At 39.9% G+C, this 20,024-nt stretch overlaps 1 protein-coding gene across 5 annotated transcripts in view; it reads right to left on the bottom strand.

Annotated features, from left to right (window-relative positions):
- The window catches only part of LOC134351640 (peroxisome proliferator-activated receptor alpha-like), a 73,342-nt gene that overhangs the window by 14,470 nt on the left and 38,848 nt on the right, over window positions 1-20,024 (bottom strand). For all 5 annotated transcript variants that reach the window (XM_063058066.1, XM_063058068.1, XM_063058067.1 and 2 more), the window contains 3 exons: window positions 16,985-17,123; window positions 3,091-3,290; window positions 1,278-1,725 (listed from right to left, as the gene is read on the bottom strand). In XM_063058066.1, the coding sequence (XP_062914136.1) occupies window positions 1,278-1,725; window positions 3,091-3,290; window positions 16,985-17,123 (787 nt within the window). The remainder of the gene's footprint in view (window positions 1-1,277; window positions 1,726-3,090; window positions 3,291-16,984; window positions 17,124-20,024) is intronic.

Here is a 20,024-nt window from a genome sequence, read left to right as displayed (position 1 = left end):
CCACTACCGACGTCAAACTTACCAGCCTATAATTTCCCGGATTACTTTTCGATTCTTTTTTAAACAATGGAACAACATGAGCCATTCTCCAATGCTCTGGGCCTCACCCGTAGACATTGACATTTTAAATATATCTGCGAGGGCCCCTGCAATTTCAACACTAGTCTCTTTCAAGGTCCGAGGGAATACCCTGTCAGGTCCTGGGAATTTATCCACTTTAATTTGCCTCAAGATAGCAAGCACCTTCTCCTTTTCAATCTGTACAGTTTCCATGATCTCACTACTTGTTTCCCTTAATTCCATAGACTTCATGTCAGTTTCCCTAGTAAATACAGACGCAAAAAACCCATTTAAGATCTCCCCCATTTCTTTTGGTTCCGCACATAGCCAACCATCTGATCTTCAAGAGGACAATTTTATCCCGTACAATCCTTTTACTCTTAATATCTTATTAACCATGCTTATTAGAATATATAGTTCTAATTCAAAATAATTTTATGATTTTGATTGATTGCATAATGGTTTCCTTTATATAGAACTATGATCTTCCCTAATGTATCCATTGATATTTTCCCACCACCGGTGTTTTCCCTTGTCTGCATGTCCATTTTCCTACTGTTAGACCGAGGGACAAATTAAAAAAATGGATGAGAAATTCTTGCTGTCAAAATTGACAGGAATTCTGTTCATGCCCTGAATTCAATTATGCTGGAAACTGAGGTTCAATCCTGCAGCTAGTTGAAACCAAATATTTAAAAAATGTAAGTATACTTCTGAACAAATTGGATAGAGTAATATTGTACGGAAGAATGTATTTGTTATGATCAGCAACTCAGAAAATTAAGGAAAATACAAACAATTATTTTAAACAATGCTACCATCTTTTCAATGCAATTAGATGAATAAAACTGTTAATTTTGTGCTCCCTTCACAGTGCTACCTTTAACTAACAGAGAGATAACTTTGCTTGTGTAGCTAAAGAACATTATTGCAAACTACCGCTATACAATAAGCTCAAGTTTCATGGAAAGCACTTCATTTCCAGATTTCTACTATTCATGTTTGGAATGGTGAAAAATGCTTTACCATCTGCTTTGCATTCTGAGATTGCAATACTGATGCAATGTCTGTAAAGAAACAAATGAGACTCATCATAGATTCTTCTACTGTTAGGATTATTAACATTTTCTTTTCTGTTAAATCCAATATACTGAACACTTTCTACAGGTTAAAGAAGCAGTGTTTGGCAAAATGATACTTCTGTTGGTCATTCTTACCTCCAGACAGAATGATGGCAGCCACAAAGAGAGCCAAGTCACTGTCATCCAATTCTAATGCATTGAACTTCATGGCAAATTCAAACTTGGGCTCCATTATTTCATTAAATGGTTTTCGCAAGCTTTTCAAAAATTCTCGAGTCATAAAACCATTCCCGTAGGCCACCAGCAGCCCATCTTTGTTCATAACTGATGCCAACATGGCAAACATGGCCTCATAAACTCCATATTTTAATAAGGTCACTTGATCATTGAGATCAAGGCTTACAAATTCAGGAATACATTTTGCAAATTCCGTCAGTTCTCTTACTGTTTCCACTGAGGTACACTGACAGCGATGAAAGATTCTAACTTCAGCTTCTTTATTCTGGATGCCATTTACTGCTTGCTTTGATACTAAATTCTCTTCAGCAAGGCGTAATGTCTCCATGTCATGAATGACAAAAGGCTGAAAATATATTATTAAAGACTTATTGAACATCACAACCTTCTTCTGTATCAAATTCTCAAAAGAAAATACATTTAAGTACTTTTTAGAGCAAATACAGCTATCTTTGCAGAAGAATCTAGGTAAGTATAAAACAGGTTGTATATCAGATATATAGATGTTCTGAGCAGCAGTGCCAGGTGCTGAATAGGATATTTTGATTTTAAACAGAATCACAAACTAACTTGTTTTTTTAAGATAAATTAGTGCATTTACTAATCTTGGACATACTGAAAAAAGGAACAATTCATCAATAATGAATCTATTTGTTCATTCCATAAACACATCTCTTACAGCAGCACTTACAACAAAGAACAGATGAAAAAAAGAAAAGGACCATCAGGTTTATCAATTGCCTCAATATTAATTAAGTAGTTTATGAAAATCAACTAACAAGGAAGAGGAGAATCTGCATGTTCATTTCGGGAAAATAATATCCAGACAATGAAAGCAATTTAAATGTTGTAGACAAATTATACTCAAAGCAAATCAGAATAAATTAAAACTATAGTGGAATGACAAAACGTGTCACTAAAAAGTTGATTTTTTCTGAATTAACATTTTTGAATGTATGTTGAGCTTTTGTACTTAATTCATTTCAATTTGTGATCGGAGGCCAAACATTTGTAATATTTTCCATGCTACTGAACATTCAAGAACAAAACTATAATGAGCTACAGTGGTGTCATTATTTTAACACTGATTAAGAATTGCACTCTACATCTCATTTTCTTCACATTGTAGGCTTAGGATAGCAAGTTGATAGGCAACAACAAAAGAAAGGTAGCTGGAAAGAGTAACAATACAACATTTTTGGAACATTTAAGATGATGATCATGACAATGAAATTATACCATATACCAAGCTATATTCTTTTCCTTAATCTCACCTCTTCTTCATCTGTCTTCTATATGCTGCGCAGATTTCTAGATTCTCATCTCCATCAACTCCAATTCAGTTGGGTGATTACCATAATTGATATCAGCAACAAAATGCCACAGTTTTAATATCATAGGACAGCAATCCAAAGAATGTCCTCTCAGAATTGTTTAGCATCTCCTGAAAAGGTGGGATGGAAATGCATCCCATAATAAACTAGAAGGGAGTAGACAGGTTCTTGAGGATGACAAACTTAGTGGATAATGGACAAAAAGGATGCAGGAATGAGAAACAAAATTCAAAACCAAAAAGCAAGATATTGCACATTGGAAGAGTAGGTAAAGTCACAGGATAGAAAGTGAGCACCAGAGTTACAGTATATCAATGAGCCAAATCCTTACATGCTATTTCTTGTTAAATTAGAGGAGAATAATCACCATGACTTACCGGAACATTAGCTTTGCCTGTCAAAATGGCTCTGGCTTTGGTCTTATTCATGTTAAAATTCTTTAGGTAAGCCTCATACATATGTTTGGCAAGAGATACAAGATCAGCCATCTGTGAATTCTGTACATCTTGCTCTAGTATTAGGATCTCTGCTTTTAACTTCTCCTTTTCAGATTGTGGCATTCGACCAAAACGAATAGCTGTGCAGGGAGGAGGAAAAAATAACTTCAATTGCCCTTCCCATCATTCATGCAGCAATTATTCTACTTTATTGCCCTCTTCAGCTGATGATGTCAATACCTCACCTCCCTTTAACTTGGTTAATACCATCATTGCTCTCCCTCATTTTTGCTGTTTGTTCATGCTATTATTCTTACCGGCAGCATTCCTTCTTCCCTTTCAGTGCATGCTGCCAGATTTTACCCCTTCCTCCTCTTTAGTTGATACTGCTGATTTTATGGCCATTCATTTTGCCACACTCCTCTCCTTTACTGAGGTCCATTCCAGATGATTTATCCTTCCTCAAATTCAAATCCACACTCCCAACCCTTCTCCTTCACAGTTCCTTATTTTCCTTTTCTTCTCCATCGAATCTAAGCTCTTGCACCACCCCCATCATCATTTCTTGGCTTCTGGATGAGAACAGCAGCAGCAAATTCCATGGCTGACAGTAATCTACACAGGCAAATGGATAATATCCAGAAAATCGATTATAAATTAGTTCAAGGAAAAGGACAAATTTCTAAGATATAGGCAATTTAGGTTAAGATTGTATCAAATTGCAATAACATGAAGCACTAAAGACCTTTATTAAAACCTGGATGCTGACTGATATCTTTTACTGCAAGTTAAATAATATGTTGTCTGATTAAGGACTATAGGATTACACTTCTTTGGGGAAAAAGTTAACAGTGAATGTAAACTAGTGTGAAAGTATAGATATAAAGTATAGATATGTCACTATAGATTTGTTTGCTAAATAAGTAGATTCTTCTATAATGCAACTGAAATAAATTTAAGCACTGTCTTGCATAAAAAACATCACAAAACTTGTTAAAATTTTATTCATGAATTTCTCAGTGGGCATCTATATGCACTTTTAAATTTGTGTATGTCATATTTAGAGGTGAGAGGCACTGCTTAACCAATAGAAAGGGACGAAACATGGTAAAGGAGTGAAATGATTCGGTTGTACATAGATTGGTGATTGTAAACAGTTAATCAATAATTTCCATAAAATATACGAGCAGCAGTCTTCAAAAATTTGATGGCAATAAATGCAGAACAAATATGGATATGAAATGTGGGAAGGAAATGAGGTGTTTGGGCAGATATTGAGAAAAGATGAGGGGTAAATGTGGAGGGGGGAAGATTAAAGACACATTTATAAACAGAAGCTGGATTAAAAAGAAAATAACCAAGAAAATAACACAAGGTATGGCAAGTAAAATAATGGAGAACTGTAATAAAACATAGACCAATACTAAAAAAAAGACATTTATATTAGAGGATCATATTAATGCCACAGATGGGGTAAAACGAAAGATAGACTTATATTTCTGTTAAGAAGGTAGGACTAGGAGATCGATAGAGTAAGAGATCAAACAGAGAAGAAGAGAAGTTAGATTGAACTATATTGAGAAATACCCTAAAATGAAGTCCAAGTAACTAAATAACTCCTTAGCCTTCTTCCAACAGCCAGAATTGCAAGAAGGTAACTGGCTGATATGATTTCTATTTTTTTCCTTTAAGGGACTCACTCTAACTTGCTGCGTTCACCAGCAACTTTGATGTGTGTTGCAATTAAAAGGCTGGAAATGTCAAATGCTAGATGGGTTGTCAAATATTGAGAGAGGAAAGGTTAAATAAGATTTGTGAAACAATGTTTTTTTTATACAGAGAGTGGTCGATGCTTAGGAAGTGCTGTCAGGGGAGACAGTACAAGCAGATACAACAGCAATGTTTAAAAGACAGTTAGACAGACGTATGAACAAGCAGGGAATAGAGGGATGCACAAAATGTGTAGGTAGATTAGTAAAACTAGAATCATGGTTGGCAAAAGGGCCTGTTCCCTGACCACAACTTTGGGATAAGGGAAACCATTCAAGTTCAGAGAGTAAAATTGGATGCTGTAAGGATAGGGAATATTATAATCAAGAAAATAGATAATGTTCTGCAACCACAAGAATGAGTCATGAAGGCTAAACAACACACACAAAATTCTGGAAGAGCTCAGCAGGCTAGGCAGCATCTACGGAAAAGAGTACAGTCGACGTTTCAGGCCGAGACCTATCATCAGGACTCTGTTGAAGGGTCTCGGCCTGAAATATCAACCGTACTCTTTTCCATAGATGCTGCCTGGCCTGCTGAGTTCCTCCAGCATTTTGTGTGTGTTGTTTGGATTTCCAGCATCTGCAGATTTTCTCTGGTTTTCTTAAGGCTATGTTTCCTATCTTTTTTTTCTAGGATTAAGAACATCACCTTGTGATTGGAGGTGCTTGCCCTGGGAAGAAACAGATCTGTTGTTTTGGTCCATGTGGGTACCAAAAACATAGGTATAATTAAGAAAGAAATTCTGTTGGGGAAGTATGAACAGCTAGAAATTATATTTTAAAAGGTAGAGCCAGAAAGGTGATAATCTCCAAATTACTACCACAGCAATCTTCATATTACCTTTAACATCAACAAAATCAGAGAGTTGAATGCATCACTGAACGGTAGATGTGAGAGAATAGGAATTTAATTACCAACATCAGCATTGTGGATAGAGCAAGCTGTTCTGATGAGGCAGACTTTAGCTGAATTGGGCTGGGACTAGTGCCATGAAGAATCAAAAATTGAGCAGTGAAGAGAGAGTTAAACTAAATAGTTGGATGGGGGTAAGGGAGGTCACAGGAATGGTGAACTTCAGAAAGTTAGGAAGTCAGTGAAGTGATAGTCCAGGGTAGTGGTTTGGGTATGACAACTAGAATGTGACAGGAGGAGCAAATTTTATAGAGTGGAGTTAAAACAGCAAAATAAGGAAATATTATAAAAAAAACAAAATAAAACAAAGGGAACTTTATGTAACCATACATTTATAAGAAGCTCTCTAAATTCCCAAAAACTAACTCCGCACCACTCACACAGATTCTAACTCTGATCTGCATATTAGGGGTAATTTACAGTGACCAATTAGCTTACTAATCCTGCTGAAGGGTCTTGGCCTGAAACATCAACTGTACTTCTTGCCACAGATATTGCCTGGCCTGCTGAGTTCTTCCAGCATTTTGTGTGTGTAGCTGAATAACCTATCTGATTTTTGGACGTCGGAGGAAACCAATGCACCCGAAAGAAACACACATAGGAAGAATGTACAGGTTCTACAGCATCAAAGGTCAGGATAAAGTCCATGCCACTAGAAATGTGAGGCAGTGGATCTATTATCTGTACCTCTGTGCCTGACATAATTTATTAGCATAAATAAAAATAAATAGGTATGATCTGACAGAGATGCAGGGGGAGACATTTGTTCACATGATAAAACAAAAGGTGCTGTGCTGCTTAGTATTGTGTTAAGCTGACACTTAGGTTTCTGAGTGCTAAGTACTATAGTACTATATTTTGCCACCATTCAGGGCCCCAAACAGTCCTGCCAGGTGAGGCAACACTTCACTTGTGAGTCTGTTGGTGTCATCTATTGCATCCAGTGCTCCCGGTGCGGCCTCCTCTACATCGGTGAAACCCGACGCAGATTGGGGGACCGCTTCATCGAGCACCTCCGCTCCATCTGCCACAACAGACAGGATCTCCCAGTTGCCACCCACTTCAACTCTGCTTCACATTCCCATTTGGATATGTCCATACATGGCCTCCTCTACTGCCACGATGAGGCTAAACTCAGGTTGAAGGAGCAACACCTCATATATCGTCTGGGTAGTCTCCAGCCCCTTGGTATGAACTCCAACTTACGGTAATTCCCTCCCCCTCCCTTCCCCTATCCCAGTTTCACTCTGCCCCCTCCCCCAGCTGCCTATCACCTCCCTTATGGTTCCACCTCCTTCTACTACCCATTGTGCTTTCCTCTATTCTTTCTTCACCTTTCTTGCCTATCCCCTCCCTGCTTCCCCTCCCCCACCCCTTTATCTTACCCCTTACTGGTTTTTCACCTGGCACCTACCAGCCTTCTCCTTCCCACCCTCCCCCTACCTTCTTTATAGGGCCTCTGCCCCTTCCCGCTTCAGTCCTAAGTTCCAGCCCGAAACGTTGACTGATCGTTTCCACGGATGCTGCCCGACCTGCTGAGTTCCTCCAGCGTGTTGTGAGAAGTACTATAGGTCTCCTCACTTAGCAATAACCGTAACCTTACTGAGTGCTGGAACAGACTTAAATAGTAACAACTGTAAGATTCTTTATAGCTATCAGAATCAGAATTAGGTTTATCTTCACTGACATAAGTTGTGAAATTTGATGTTTTGTGGCAGCAGTACAGCGCAGGCATAACAAATTATTATAAGTTACAATAATAAATAAATACAATGTTAGGCAAATACAAAGTCAGCATTCATTTCAAGAGGACTAGAATATAAACGCAAGGATGTAATTTTACAGATCTATAAAGCACTGGTGAAGCCTCACTTGGAGTATTGTGAGCAATACACATAAAAGTTGCTGGTGAACACAGCAGGCCACAATACTTGGGAGTATTGTGAGCAAGTTTGGGCCCTTTACCTCTGAAAGGATATACTAACACCGGAGAGGGTTAAAAGGAGGTTCATGAAAATTGAATGCCTTCTCATATGAAGAGTGTTTGATGGCTCTGGGTCTGTATTCACTAGAATTCAAAAGAATGAGGGCTGATCTCACTGAAACCTATTGAATGGGGAAAGGCTTGATGGAGTAGATGTGGAGAGGGGGTTTCCAATGGTGGGAGAGTCTAGGGCCAGAGGACACAGCCTCGGAATAGAGGATCATCCTTTTAGAACAGAGATGAGGAGGAATTTCTTTAACCAGAGAGTGGTGAATCTGTGGAATTTTTTGGCACAGGCAACTGTGGAGGCCAAGCCTTTCTGTATATTTAAGGCAGAAGCTGATAGGTTCTTGATTGGTCAGGGCATGAAGGGATGCGGGAGAAGGCAGGAGACTGGGGATGAGAGGAAAATTGGATCAGCCCTGGATGAAATGGCAGAGCAGTCACGATGGACCAAATGGCCTAATTCTGCTCCTAGATCTTGTGTCTTATGAATAGTGCAAAAGAGGACTAGTGAGGTAATATAAACTGGTTCATAGACTTTTCAGAAATCTGGTGGAAGAGGGAAAGAACCTGTTCCTGAAACATTGAGTTTGGATCTTCTGGCTCCGGAACCTTCTCTCTGATGGTAGTAATGAGAAGAGGGCATGTCCCAGAATGTGAGGATGCTTAATGATTAATGTCGCATTCTTGAGGCACTGCCTTTTGAAGATGTCCTCAGTGGTGGAGAGGCTTGTGTCCATGATGGAGCTGGCTGAGTCCACAGCCCTCTTAAGTCTCTTTACCATTTAAAAACTATCAGTGGTGCTCCGATGTGGCAGTTTTGTCGAACTCATGTTCCCCTGATATTGAACACCTAACGGTCAAATGCCATCCATTCTATTTACCTAGGGCAGGGGTCCCCAACCTTTTTTGCACCGTGGATCGGTTTAATATTGATGATATTGTGGACCAGCCGAGGGAGGGTGGGTGGGGGAGGGGTGTTCAAGTTCAACAGTGCGTGACAGGGAATGAGGAAAAGTGCAGCTGACTCATATCATTTCATATCGCCAAATCATATCGTTTCCTCGCGGCCCGGTGGTTGGGGACCACTGAACTGGGGATTTGCCTCCATAATCCAGACTGCAGTTTACATACCACCTGCAGCCAATTATAATCAAGTTCTTGAGATACTGCATGATGCAGTCTTCAAACAAAAAAAGTCCATCTTGACGCATTTCAAATCATAGTCCCGGACTTCAATCTGGCTTGTTTGAAGAAAACCCTGCCCAATTACCATCAGCAATAGAACTTGTTGGGCTGGCTGGTGGTGTAGTGGCATCAGCATTAGACTTCAAGGCAGATGGTCCTGAGTAAACCCAGCTGGGTCCCAACCTGGGCAGCAGCAATACCTGCACAGAAGAAAAACCTGGCAATCTACTTCCATACCTTGCCATGAAAACCCTATGCACTCTATGGTCCATGAGGTCACGAAGAGTCAGACTTGACTAAATGACTGAGCAACATCACAACCTGAAGCACAGGTCCCAACAGACTAGACCACTATTATACTAAGATAAGGAATACCTACTGTTCTATGCCCAGACCGCATTTTGGTAAATCTGATCACTTGGCTGCTACCTACATACAGGCAGGGGCCAAAGAGCAAAGCTCCTGGGATTAGGACAACAACAAAGCGGTTGCAGGAGGTGGAGGGGTGGTATGGGATTGCTTCAAGTCGATGGACTGAGCCATGTTCAAGGACTCATCTATGGTCTGAATGATTACACCATGGTTGTCACGGACAATACGACTGTAAAACAAATGTAGATGAGTGTGTCTCCATAAAATCATTCGGAGTCTTGCTCAACCAAAAGCCCTGGATGAACCATGAAATCCACAATCTGCTTAGGGCCAGATCAAGCCTGACTATAATTTGGTGACCAAGACAGTTACAAGAGGTCCAGGTACAGTTTCCAAAAAGTCATCTCATGGGTAACTGCAATTCCAGACTAAACTTGAATCAACAAAGTATTCTTGAATACTACCACCTCATTTAAAGTTAAATCAGCTGACACAGGCAACAACAGGGCTTACTTCCAGATGAGCTCGATGCCTTCTATTCTTGTGTTGATTGTCAAAACCGAAGGAACCAACTCCCACAGCTTCCAATGATCCTGTAATTTCAGTCACTAAGGCTGAAGTGCGAGCAACCTTCAGAAGGGTGAACCCACAAAAAGCATCCAGCCCAGACGCAGTGCTAAAGATCTATGGTCATCAACTGGCTGGAGTGTTCACTGGGATCTTTAACCTCTCACTTCAGCAGTCTGAGGTATCTACCTGCTTCAAGCAGGCATCAATTATACCAGTACCTAAGAAGAACGTGGTGACCTGCCTCAATGACTATTGTCCAGTAGCACTTACATCACAGTGATGAAGTGTTTTGAGAGGTTGGTGATGAACATATTAACTCCTGCCTGAGAAGTGACTTGGATCTGCTCAATTTCCCTACCAGAGCAACAAATCCACAGGAGATGCCATCTCACTGGTTCTTCGCTAAACTCTGGAACATCTGGACAGCAAAGATTCATACATCAGGATGCTCTTTATCAACTACAACTCGACATTCAATATCATCATCCCTTCAAAACTAATCAATAAGCTTCAAGACCTTGGCCTCAATACCTCCTGTGCAATTGGATCCTTGATTTCCTCACTCTCAGACCCCAGTCTCTTCAGACTGGCAACATCTCCTCCACAATCTCCATCAGCACAGGTGCACCACAAGGTTGTGTGCTAAATCCTCTGCTCTATTCACTTTACACTTATGATTGTTTGGCTAAGTGCAACTACAATTCCATATTCAAGTTTGCTGACAACACCAGTGTCATAGCCAACACCAGTGTCATAGGTGGTGACAAATCAGCATATAGGAGGGAGAGTGAAAATCTGTCTGAAGGGTGTCACAACAACAACTTCTTACTCAATGTCAGGAAGACTAAGGTCATCGGAGGATCAGAGGCGGAGAGGGTCAGTGACTTCAAATTTCTCGGTTACTATTTCGGAAGACCTGTCCTGAGCTCAGTGCATAAGCACAAATACGAAGAGCACAGCAGCGCTTCGGCTTCCTTAAGAGCTCGCAAAGATTTGGCATGACATTTAAAACGTTGACAAACTTCTATAGATATGTAGTGGGAAGTATATAGACTGGCCACATCACAGCCTGGTACGGAAACACCAATACCTTTGAACAGAAAATCCTGCAATAAGGAGTGGATATGGTTCAGTCCATCATGGGTAAAGCCCTCCCCACCATTGAGCACCTCTACACGAAACGGTCTCGCAGGAACGCGGCACCCATCGTCAGGGATTCCCAGCACCCAGGACATGCTCTCTTCTCACTGCTGTCATCAGGAAGAAGGTACAGGAGCCTCAGGACTCTCACCACCAGTTGCAGGAACAGTTATTACCCCTCAACCATCAGGCTCTTGAACCAAGGAATTAACCTCACTCGACTTCACTTGCCCCATCATTCAAATGTTGCCACAACCTATGAACTCATTTTGAGGGACTTTTCATCTAATGTTCTCAATATTTATTGCTTACTCATTTATTATTGTTATTTTTTTCTTTTTGTATTTGCAGTTTGTTGTCTTTTGCCCACTGGTTTAACACCCAAGTTGGTGCAGTTCTTTACTTGATTATATTCTGGTTATTATTCTATTATGGATTTATTAAGTATGCATGCAAGAAAATGAATCTCAGCATTGCATATGGCAATATACATGTACTTTGATAATAAATTTACTTTGAATTTTGAACTTTGATGAAGGGTCTAGCACCTGAAACATTAACTCGTCCTCTTTTCACAGATGCTGCCTGACCTACTGAATGTTTCCAGTGTGTTCTGTTTGCATTTCATATTTCCAGAATTTGAAGTTATTTTTGATTTTCATAATCAGGTCAAACCTACTGGACAAAATGATGCAAACTAGAGCAGAATAACAATGTACATTTACATACTGTAATCATTCTAGCCTTAAATAAAATTATTGGAAACATATTCACTTGAGAATTGCAGTCCTATACATTAAGAACTGATTTGATATGGATGAGTGACATAGTTATGGTAAATTGTCACAGTTTTTCTCCCAGTATAGAGTCGCCTAAACCAGAGGACATAGATTTAAGGTGAGTCTCTTCTCCTCACCTGTCCATCACCGCTCTTTGGTTTCCCTCCTTCTTCCATTGTCCACTGTCCTCGCCTATTAGATTTCTTCGTCCTCAGCCTTTTATTTTATCCACTTATCCCCTCCTAGCTTCTCACTTCATCCCTCCCTCCCTCACCTGCTCTCACCTATCACTTGCCAGCAAATGCTGGAAACCTAGAGTAAACCTGAAGCTAACTTTTCAGTTCAATGACCTTTCATCAGAACCAAGAAAAAGAGTTTTAAGAAGTAATTTATCTGGAAGTTGGGCAGAGATGTACCAAATTTCTGTTCTCAATAGAGGAAAGACAGTATCAAATGATAGGAGACGTGAAACAGCTGTTTGTCCCATTTCCATCAGGAAAGTGGGTTTGCAGCATTCTTACCAGGACCACTAGACTCAAAAAGAGTTACTTCCCTGAAGCCGTCAGGCTGATCATCACCTCCACCCATTAACCCACCCCACTACTACATCCATATGAGCCACTCCTCTCCACAGCCCCTCAGCACCCTTCATCCCCCATGCACTGTCACTTTATGTTTACACTCCACACCTCATACCTACACTGACTGTCCTCGTGTATTTTCACATGCCTTGCTGCATTCTAGAAGGATTCCTCGTGCCAACAGTCACATTATCAGATTCTTTAAGACTGATGACACTCGTATGACTTAGAATCATAGAACACTACAGCACAGAAACAAACCCTTTGACGACTCAAATAGTCCATGCCAAACAATTAATCTTCCTAGTCCCATCAACCTGCATCTGAACCATAGCTCTCCATAACCCTCCCATCTATGTGCCTATCCAAATTTCTCTGAAATGTCAAAATCAAATCTGCATCAAGCAAAGAGGACATAAAGAGGAAGAAGATCCTCCTCTTGCTCCCCTTAAACATTTCACCTTTCACCCTTAACCCAGAGCCTTTAGTTTCTAATTTCACTAAATTTCAGTGGAAAATGTCTGCTTACATTTACTCTATCTATACCCCTCATAATTTTGATTACTTCTATTCAATCTCCCCTCATTCTCCAATGCTCCAGGGCAGGGGTTCCCAACCTTTTTTATGCCATGATCCAATACCATTAAGATAGGGGTCCGTGGCCCACAGGTTGGGAACCTCTGTTATAGGGAATAAAGTTCTAACTTATTCAACCTTTCCTTATAACTCAGGTCCTCAGGTCCTGGCAACATCTTTGTAAATTTTCTCTGCAATCTTTCAATCTTATTGATATACTTCCTGTAGGTAGGTGACCAAAACTGTACAAAACACTCCAAATTAGGCGTCATCAATGTCATATACAACTTAACATAACATACCAACTCCTAGATTCAATACTTTGATTTATGAAGGCCAATCTGCCAAAAGCTCTCCTTCCACAAACAAGAGAGAATCTGCAGATGCTGGAATTCCAAGCAACATGACTCTACCCTTTTCCACAGATGCTGCCTGGCCTTCTGAGTTCCTCCAGTATTTTGTGTGTATTGGTTAAAAGCTCTTATTATCCTATCTATATGCGACACAATTTTCAAGGAAATATGGATCTGTATTCCCAGATCCCTCTGTACTATGGACTCCTCAGTGCCCTCCTGCTCACTGTACAAGTCCTATACTAGTTTGTTTCCTGAAGTGCAACACTTTTCAGTTGTCTGCATTAAATTCCATCTGTCATTTTTCAGCCCACTTCTCTAGGTGGTTCAGATCCTGGTGCAAGCTTTGATAGTCTTCCTTGCTGTCCACAACGCCCCAATCTTGGTGTTATCTGCAAATTTGCTGATCCAGTTTACTACATTATCATCCATATCATTGATATAGATGAAAAACAACAGACTCAGCAACAATCTCTGCTCCTACGAAGCCAATGTCTAATCCAATTTACTCCCTCAACCTGAATACCAAGCGACTGAACATTTTTGACCAATCTCCTGTGTATGACCTTGTCAAAGGCTGGCTAAAGTCCATGCAGACAATATCCACACCCTTGCTTCATCAACTTCTTTGAAAAACTCTTCAAGACCAATTGCACATGACATACCACACATAGAGCTGTTGACTATCCCTACTCAGTCCTTGTCTATACAAATACATATTAAGCCGGTCCCTTAGAATACCTTCCAATTACATCCATTACTGATGTTAGGCTCACCACCTGTAATTTCTTGGCTTATTCTTAGAGCCTTTCTTAAACGGTGGAGCAACATGAGCTATCCTCTAATCCTCCAGCACCTCACCTGTTGCTAAGGGCATTTTAAATATCTCTGCTTGGGCCCCTACAACTTCTGCACTAACTTCCCACAAGGACCAAGAGAACTGAGTCAGGCTCTGGAGATTTGTTCACCCTAATTTGCCTCAAGACAACAAACACCTCCTCCTCTTTGATTTGTATACTGTCCATGACATCACTGCTGTTTTGCCTCACTTCTAAAAAGTCTGCATCCATCTCCCGATCCCAAGTAACTGCAGATACAAAAAATCCATTTGAAATTCCATCATCTCCTTTGGCTCCATGCACAGATGAGCACTCTGATCTTCAAAAGGATGAATTTTGTCCCTTGCTATTATTTTGCTTTTAATATATGTATAGAAGTTCTTGAGGTTCTCCTTCAACTTGTCTGCCAGAGCAAACTCAAGTCTTCTTTTAGCCCTCTTGATTTCCTTAAGTGTTCTTTTGAATTTCTTATACTCAAGTACCTCATTTATTCCTTCCTAGCTTTACCTGCTGTGCACCGCACCTCCTTCTCCTTCTTAACCAGGGCCTCAATATTTCTCAAAAACCAAGGTTCCCTAACCAGTTATCCTCACCTTTTATTCTGACAGGAACATGCAAACACTATACTCTCAAAATTTGAGTTTTGAAGGCCTCCCAATTACCAAGCACACTTTTGCCAGAAAATAACTGTCTCAATTCACATTTGACAGATACTTTCTGATAACATTAAAATTAGCTTTTCTCCAGTTTAGAATCTCAACCCGAGGACCAGACGTATCCTTCTCCATAAACATATTGAAACTAACATCATTATGATCATTAGATGCAAAGTGTTCCTATACATAAACTTCTGTCACCCACCTTGTTTCATTCCCTAACTGGAGATCTAGTATTGCACTCTCTAGTTGGGACCTCTATGTATTGATTAAGAAAACTCTCTTGAACACATTTCTTGAACTCCATCCCATCTAGTCCTTTTTCAGTAATGGAGTCCCGGACAATAAGTGGAAAGTTAAAATCACCTACTGTAATAACCTTATGTTTCTTGAAGCAATATGCAATCTCTCTACAAATTTGTTCCTTTATATCCTACAGACTGTTGGGTGGTGTGGAAATTTGTTTTTTAAAAAAGTCTGTCACGAGCCTTGTGGCCCAACAGGTCGGTGCTTTTGTCAGTTTCCGTGGCGTGAAGCGACTGAGAGTATGAGACCCCCCCGCCCCCGCATAGGATGCTAGTCTATCATGAGGTTAACCCCCAGCATTTTTGCCGGTACCCATTCTCAGCTGAGTAGACTGGAGCATTGTGTGGTTAAGTGCCTTGCTCAAGGACACACATGCTGCCTCGGCCGAGGCTCGAACCCACGACCTTCAGATTGCTAGTCCAATGCCGTAACCACTTGGCCACGTGCCACGGTCTGGAAAGTAGCCCCATTAAAATGGTCATATCTTATTTTTACCTCATTTCCACCCATAATACCTCACTAGACAAGTTCTACAGTCTGTCCTGACTGAGTACTGTTGTGACATTTTCTTTGACTAGTAATGCCACCTGTCCTCCTTTAATCCCTCCCACTCTGTCGTGTCTAAAACAATGGAACCCCGGAATACTGAGCTGTCAGTCCTGCACCTCCTGCAACCAAGTCGCACTAATGGCTAACATATCATAATTCCACGTGTTGATAAATGCCCTGATACTCCTTGCATTGAGATTTACAGAACATTAGTCACGCCATGCTCAGTCTTTTGATTCCTAACTTTGTCTGAGGTTTTAACAACATCTGTCTTCATAATCTCCTCACTATCTGCTCTGGCACTCTGGTTCCCAGACCCTCTACAACTCTAGTTTAAACCCTCCCAGTGCAGCACAAGCAAACCTTCCCACTAGGATATTAGTTCCCCTCCAGTTCAGGTGCAGACTATCTCTTCTGTACAGGTCCCACTTTCCTATGGAAGGGAGCCCAATGATCCAAAAATCTGGGGCCCTCCATCCTACACCAACTCCTTAGCCATGTGATAAACTTTACAATCTTCCTACTTCTGGCCTCAATAGCATGTGGCACAGGTAGTGATCCTAAGATCACAACACTGAAAGTCCTGCTCTTTAACTTAGTACCTAGCTCCCTGAACCCACTTTGCAGAACCTCATCACTCTTCCTACCTATGTCATTGGTACCTACATATGTCAATAATTTGGAAGACTGAACTGATGGCTTAGTTACAAAGTATGCAGATGATATGAAGATAGGTGGAGGGGCAAGTAGTTTTTTGGAAGTTGAGAGGCTACAGAAGGACTTTGATAGATTAGGAGAATGGGCAAAGAAGCAGATGGAACACAGAGTCGGGAAGTCTATGGTCATGCACTTTGGTAGAATAAATGAAAGGGTAGACTATTTTCTAAATGGAGAGGAAATACATACTCAGTTCCAGAGATCTGACTAACTTTCCTCTATTAGGTCACTATTAAAAACAAAACATGCCTTTCTTCTCTCTCCTAAGCGTTGTCTCAGCTACTTTTTTCCTCCTCTCCAAAGTGCAGCTCCTAGCAACTGCTAACCAACTGCAGCCACTATTTTTACCCACTATACACTGTCTAGATAATACAACAAAAGTGAAATGTGTTGTGTGCAATATGGGTCACAACATGAATATGCCAATGGAAAAGAAAGATGTATTAATCCAGAACCAACAAACTTTGGCACCTCTTAATCAGCATCAAACACTGTTTCGATTTTGTCTCGAAGTTCAGAAAGCCACCTTCACATACCATTATGTGACATTCCAACAGAAAGGCACTTCTGAAAACGACAGCACTGGCACTTGTTCCGGTTCTTTTTTTGAATCTTACAATTGCGCTCACACTGATCATAATCAAGTTTCAATCGTATTGTTCGCCGAAAAAATCCCTGTAAAATTAAAGTCAAAGTGGCAATTATGATGCAGCCTGATTTTAGGTGAATAAATTATCTGAACAGTAGTATTTAGTAACTGCCTATGACCTTCTCAAACAACATTCAGAGAAAAACACTGGTCCCTTGTCTGAAATAGTTCTCTGATCCTTATTATTTTCATTCTATATACATTGTAACCACATATTCTGAAAACAAAAGGTATCAGGAACTTTAAACTTGACACTTTATAGCAATGACTTCAATTAGAATTGAAGCCATAATCTAAAATGATTTGGTTAATTGAGTTAATTCAAGAAAATGGTGTTTACTGATACCATGATTAACAATTTTGACAATGCAATAACAGCATTTTTGTACTCATTTTAGCAAAGTACTTCCCAGTAATGAATGGGTTTCATTTTCACCTATGTCTATAACCCTAATTTCTGTGCAAGTTAAAAAAAAATCACAAAAAATCGTTCGAGATAGTGAACAGTTTTCTGCAATATTGTAACAAATGGCATCAAAAGTAACAAAGATTAATTTACATAGAACAGTACGGCAACGGACGTGCCATTTAGCCCATGATGTTGTGCCAGTCTTGATGCCAATTTATATTAAATGTCCTCTTCCCATGTATCATCCGTTATCTCTCCACTCCCTTCATACTTATGTATCTATCTAAAAGTCTCATCAAATCCACCAAACCGCCTGATTCCACTACAACCCTGATAACCCATTCCAAACACCTACCACCCTCTGCATAAAAACATTCTTCCCTCCAATCTTAAAACCATGCCTTCTGGTGTTTGACATTTCTACCTTGGGGAAAAAGACTTTGACTGTCCACCCTATCTATGCCTTTCATAATTTTAAAATCCTCTATCATATCTCCCCTCAGACTTCAATGCAACTCAAGTTTACCCACCTTTACTTATAGTTCATACACTCTAATCCAGGCAGCATCCTGGCAAATCTCTTGTGTATCCTCTTCACATCCTTCCTATCATGGGGAAACAAGGATTGCACACTATACTTCAAGTGCGGTCTGACTAAAGTTTTATACAGCTGCAGCATGACTTGCTTACTCTTATACTCAGCACCCCTGCCATATGCCTTCCTCTCTCTCCTAAGCATTGCCACATACTTTCCTTGCCACCATGTCCACTTGCGTAGCAACCTTCAGTGAATTATGATCTCAACCTCAAGGTCCTCCCGTACCTAAATCCTACTGGATCTACCATTAATTGGAATTGGTTTACTATGGTCACATATACCGTGAAAAATTTGTCTTGCATACCATTTGTACATTACATGGTGCATTGAGCTAGAATAAGGTAAAACAATAACAATGCAGAATAAAGTGCAAAAGCTACAGAAAAAGTGAAATACAGGTAAACAATAAGGTACAAAAATCATAACAAGATAGATTGTGAGGCCAAGAGTCCAACTTATCATGCAAGATGTCCATTCAAGAATCTGCTAATAGTGGGATAGAAGCTATTGTTGAGCCTGATGGTACATGCTTTTAGGCTTTTGTATCTTCTGTCAGATGGGAGAGGGGAGAAAGAATGTCTGGGATGGGTGGGTCTTTGATAATACTACCTGTAGACAGAGTCCATGGAGGGGAAGCCGGTTAACAGGATGCATACCTGTACACCCGCTCTTTAATGCAAATATCTAATCAGCCAATCATGAGGCAGCAATTCCACATACAAAAGCATGGAGACATGGTCAAGAGGTTAAGTTGTTAGTCAAACCAAACATAAAAATGGGAAGAAATGTGATCTAAGTGACTTTGACTGTGGAATGATCGTTGGTGCCAGATGGGATGGTTTGAATTTGCTGATCTCTTAGGATTTTCATGCACAACAGTTCCTAGAAATTACAAAGAATGGTGTGAGAAACAAAAAACATCCGGTGAGAAACAGTTCTGTGGGTGAAATCTCCTTGTTAATGAGAGAGCTCAGAGGAGAATGGCCAGACTGATTCAAGCTGACAGTAACACAACTAACAACTTGTTACAACAGTGATGTGCAGAAGACCATTTCTGAATGCACAACACATCAAACCTTGAAGTAGATAGGCTTGATAGTAGATCAAACCTTTTCAAATCTTTTTATTGTTATATTATACAAAAGAAATAATATGAGTACATTGAAGTAACAACACTTACAATGTCTCAAAAAAGACATTATCTTAAAGATTGAAAAAAAATTTCTGATAACAAATAAAACCTAATAAGCAGAAAAAGTGAGAAAAAAAACCCATTAGGTGTACAATCCCGGAGCCATGTGTCATACCAAAAGCTTCTAAAGATAAACATCAAACCGCCAGCAAGAAAAGAAAATACACCAAAAATTTACAATTAGATCGTGGAAAAAATCTATCAATTAGCTCAAATGATAATAACGAGAAAATGAGCCCCATCTTTTCTCAAAATCAAATAAAGGTTCAAAGGTTTGACTTCTAATTTTCTCCAAACTAAGACATAGCATCACTTGAGAGAACCATTGTGACAAAGTGGGAGCTGATTGATGTATCCTTCCAACTTCAACAAAATGGCCCTCCTAGCTATTAATGTAACAAATGCAATAACATGTTGGTCAGACACAGAAATACCATGAATATTTTGAGGAATTATTCCAAAAAGCACAGTTAATTTATTAGGTTGTAGCTTAATTTTAAGTGTTTTAGAAATTGTTGAAAAAACTGACTTCCAGAACTGTTCCAATATAGAACAAGACCAAAACATATGTGTCAGTGTAGCTATCTCAGTTTTACATCTATCACAATAACTATCAACATTAGAAAAGATTTTAGAAAGTGTCTCCTTTTCAAATGATAACGATGTACAATTTTAAATTGAGTCAATGAATGGCTAGCACAAATTGAAGAGTTAACCAACTCCAAAAT

This window comes from Mobula hypostoma, chromosome 9 (genome assembly GCF_963921235.1).
Source record: "Mobula hypostoma chromosome 9, sMobHyp1.1, whole genome shotgun sequence".
In the NCBI taxonomy this organism is placed as follows: Eukaryota; Metazoa; Chordata; class Chondrichthyes; order Myliobatiformes; family Myliobatidae; genus Mobula; species Mobula hypostoma.
Note: the sequence above shows the minus strand (reverse complement) of the source record. Positions and strands in the feature narration are given on the sequence as shown.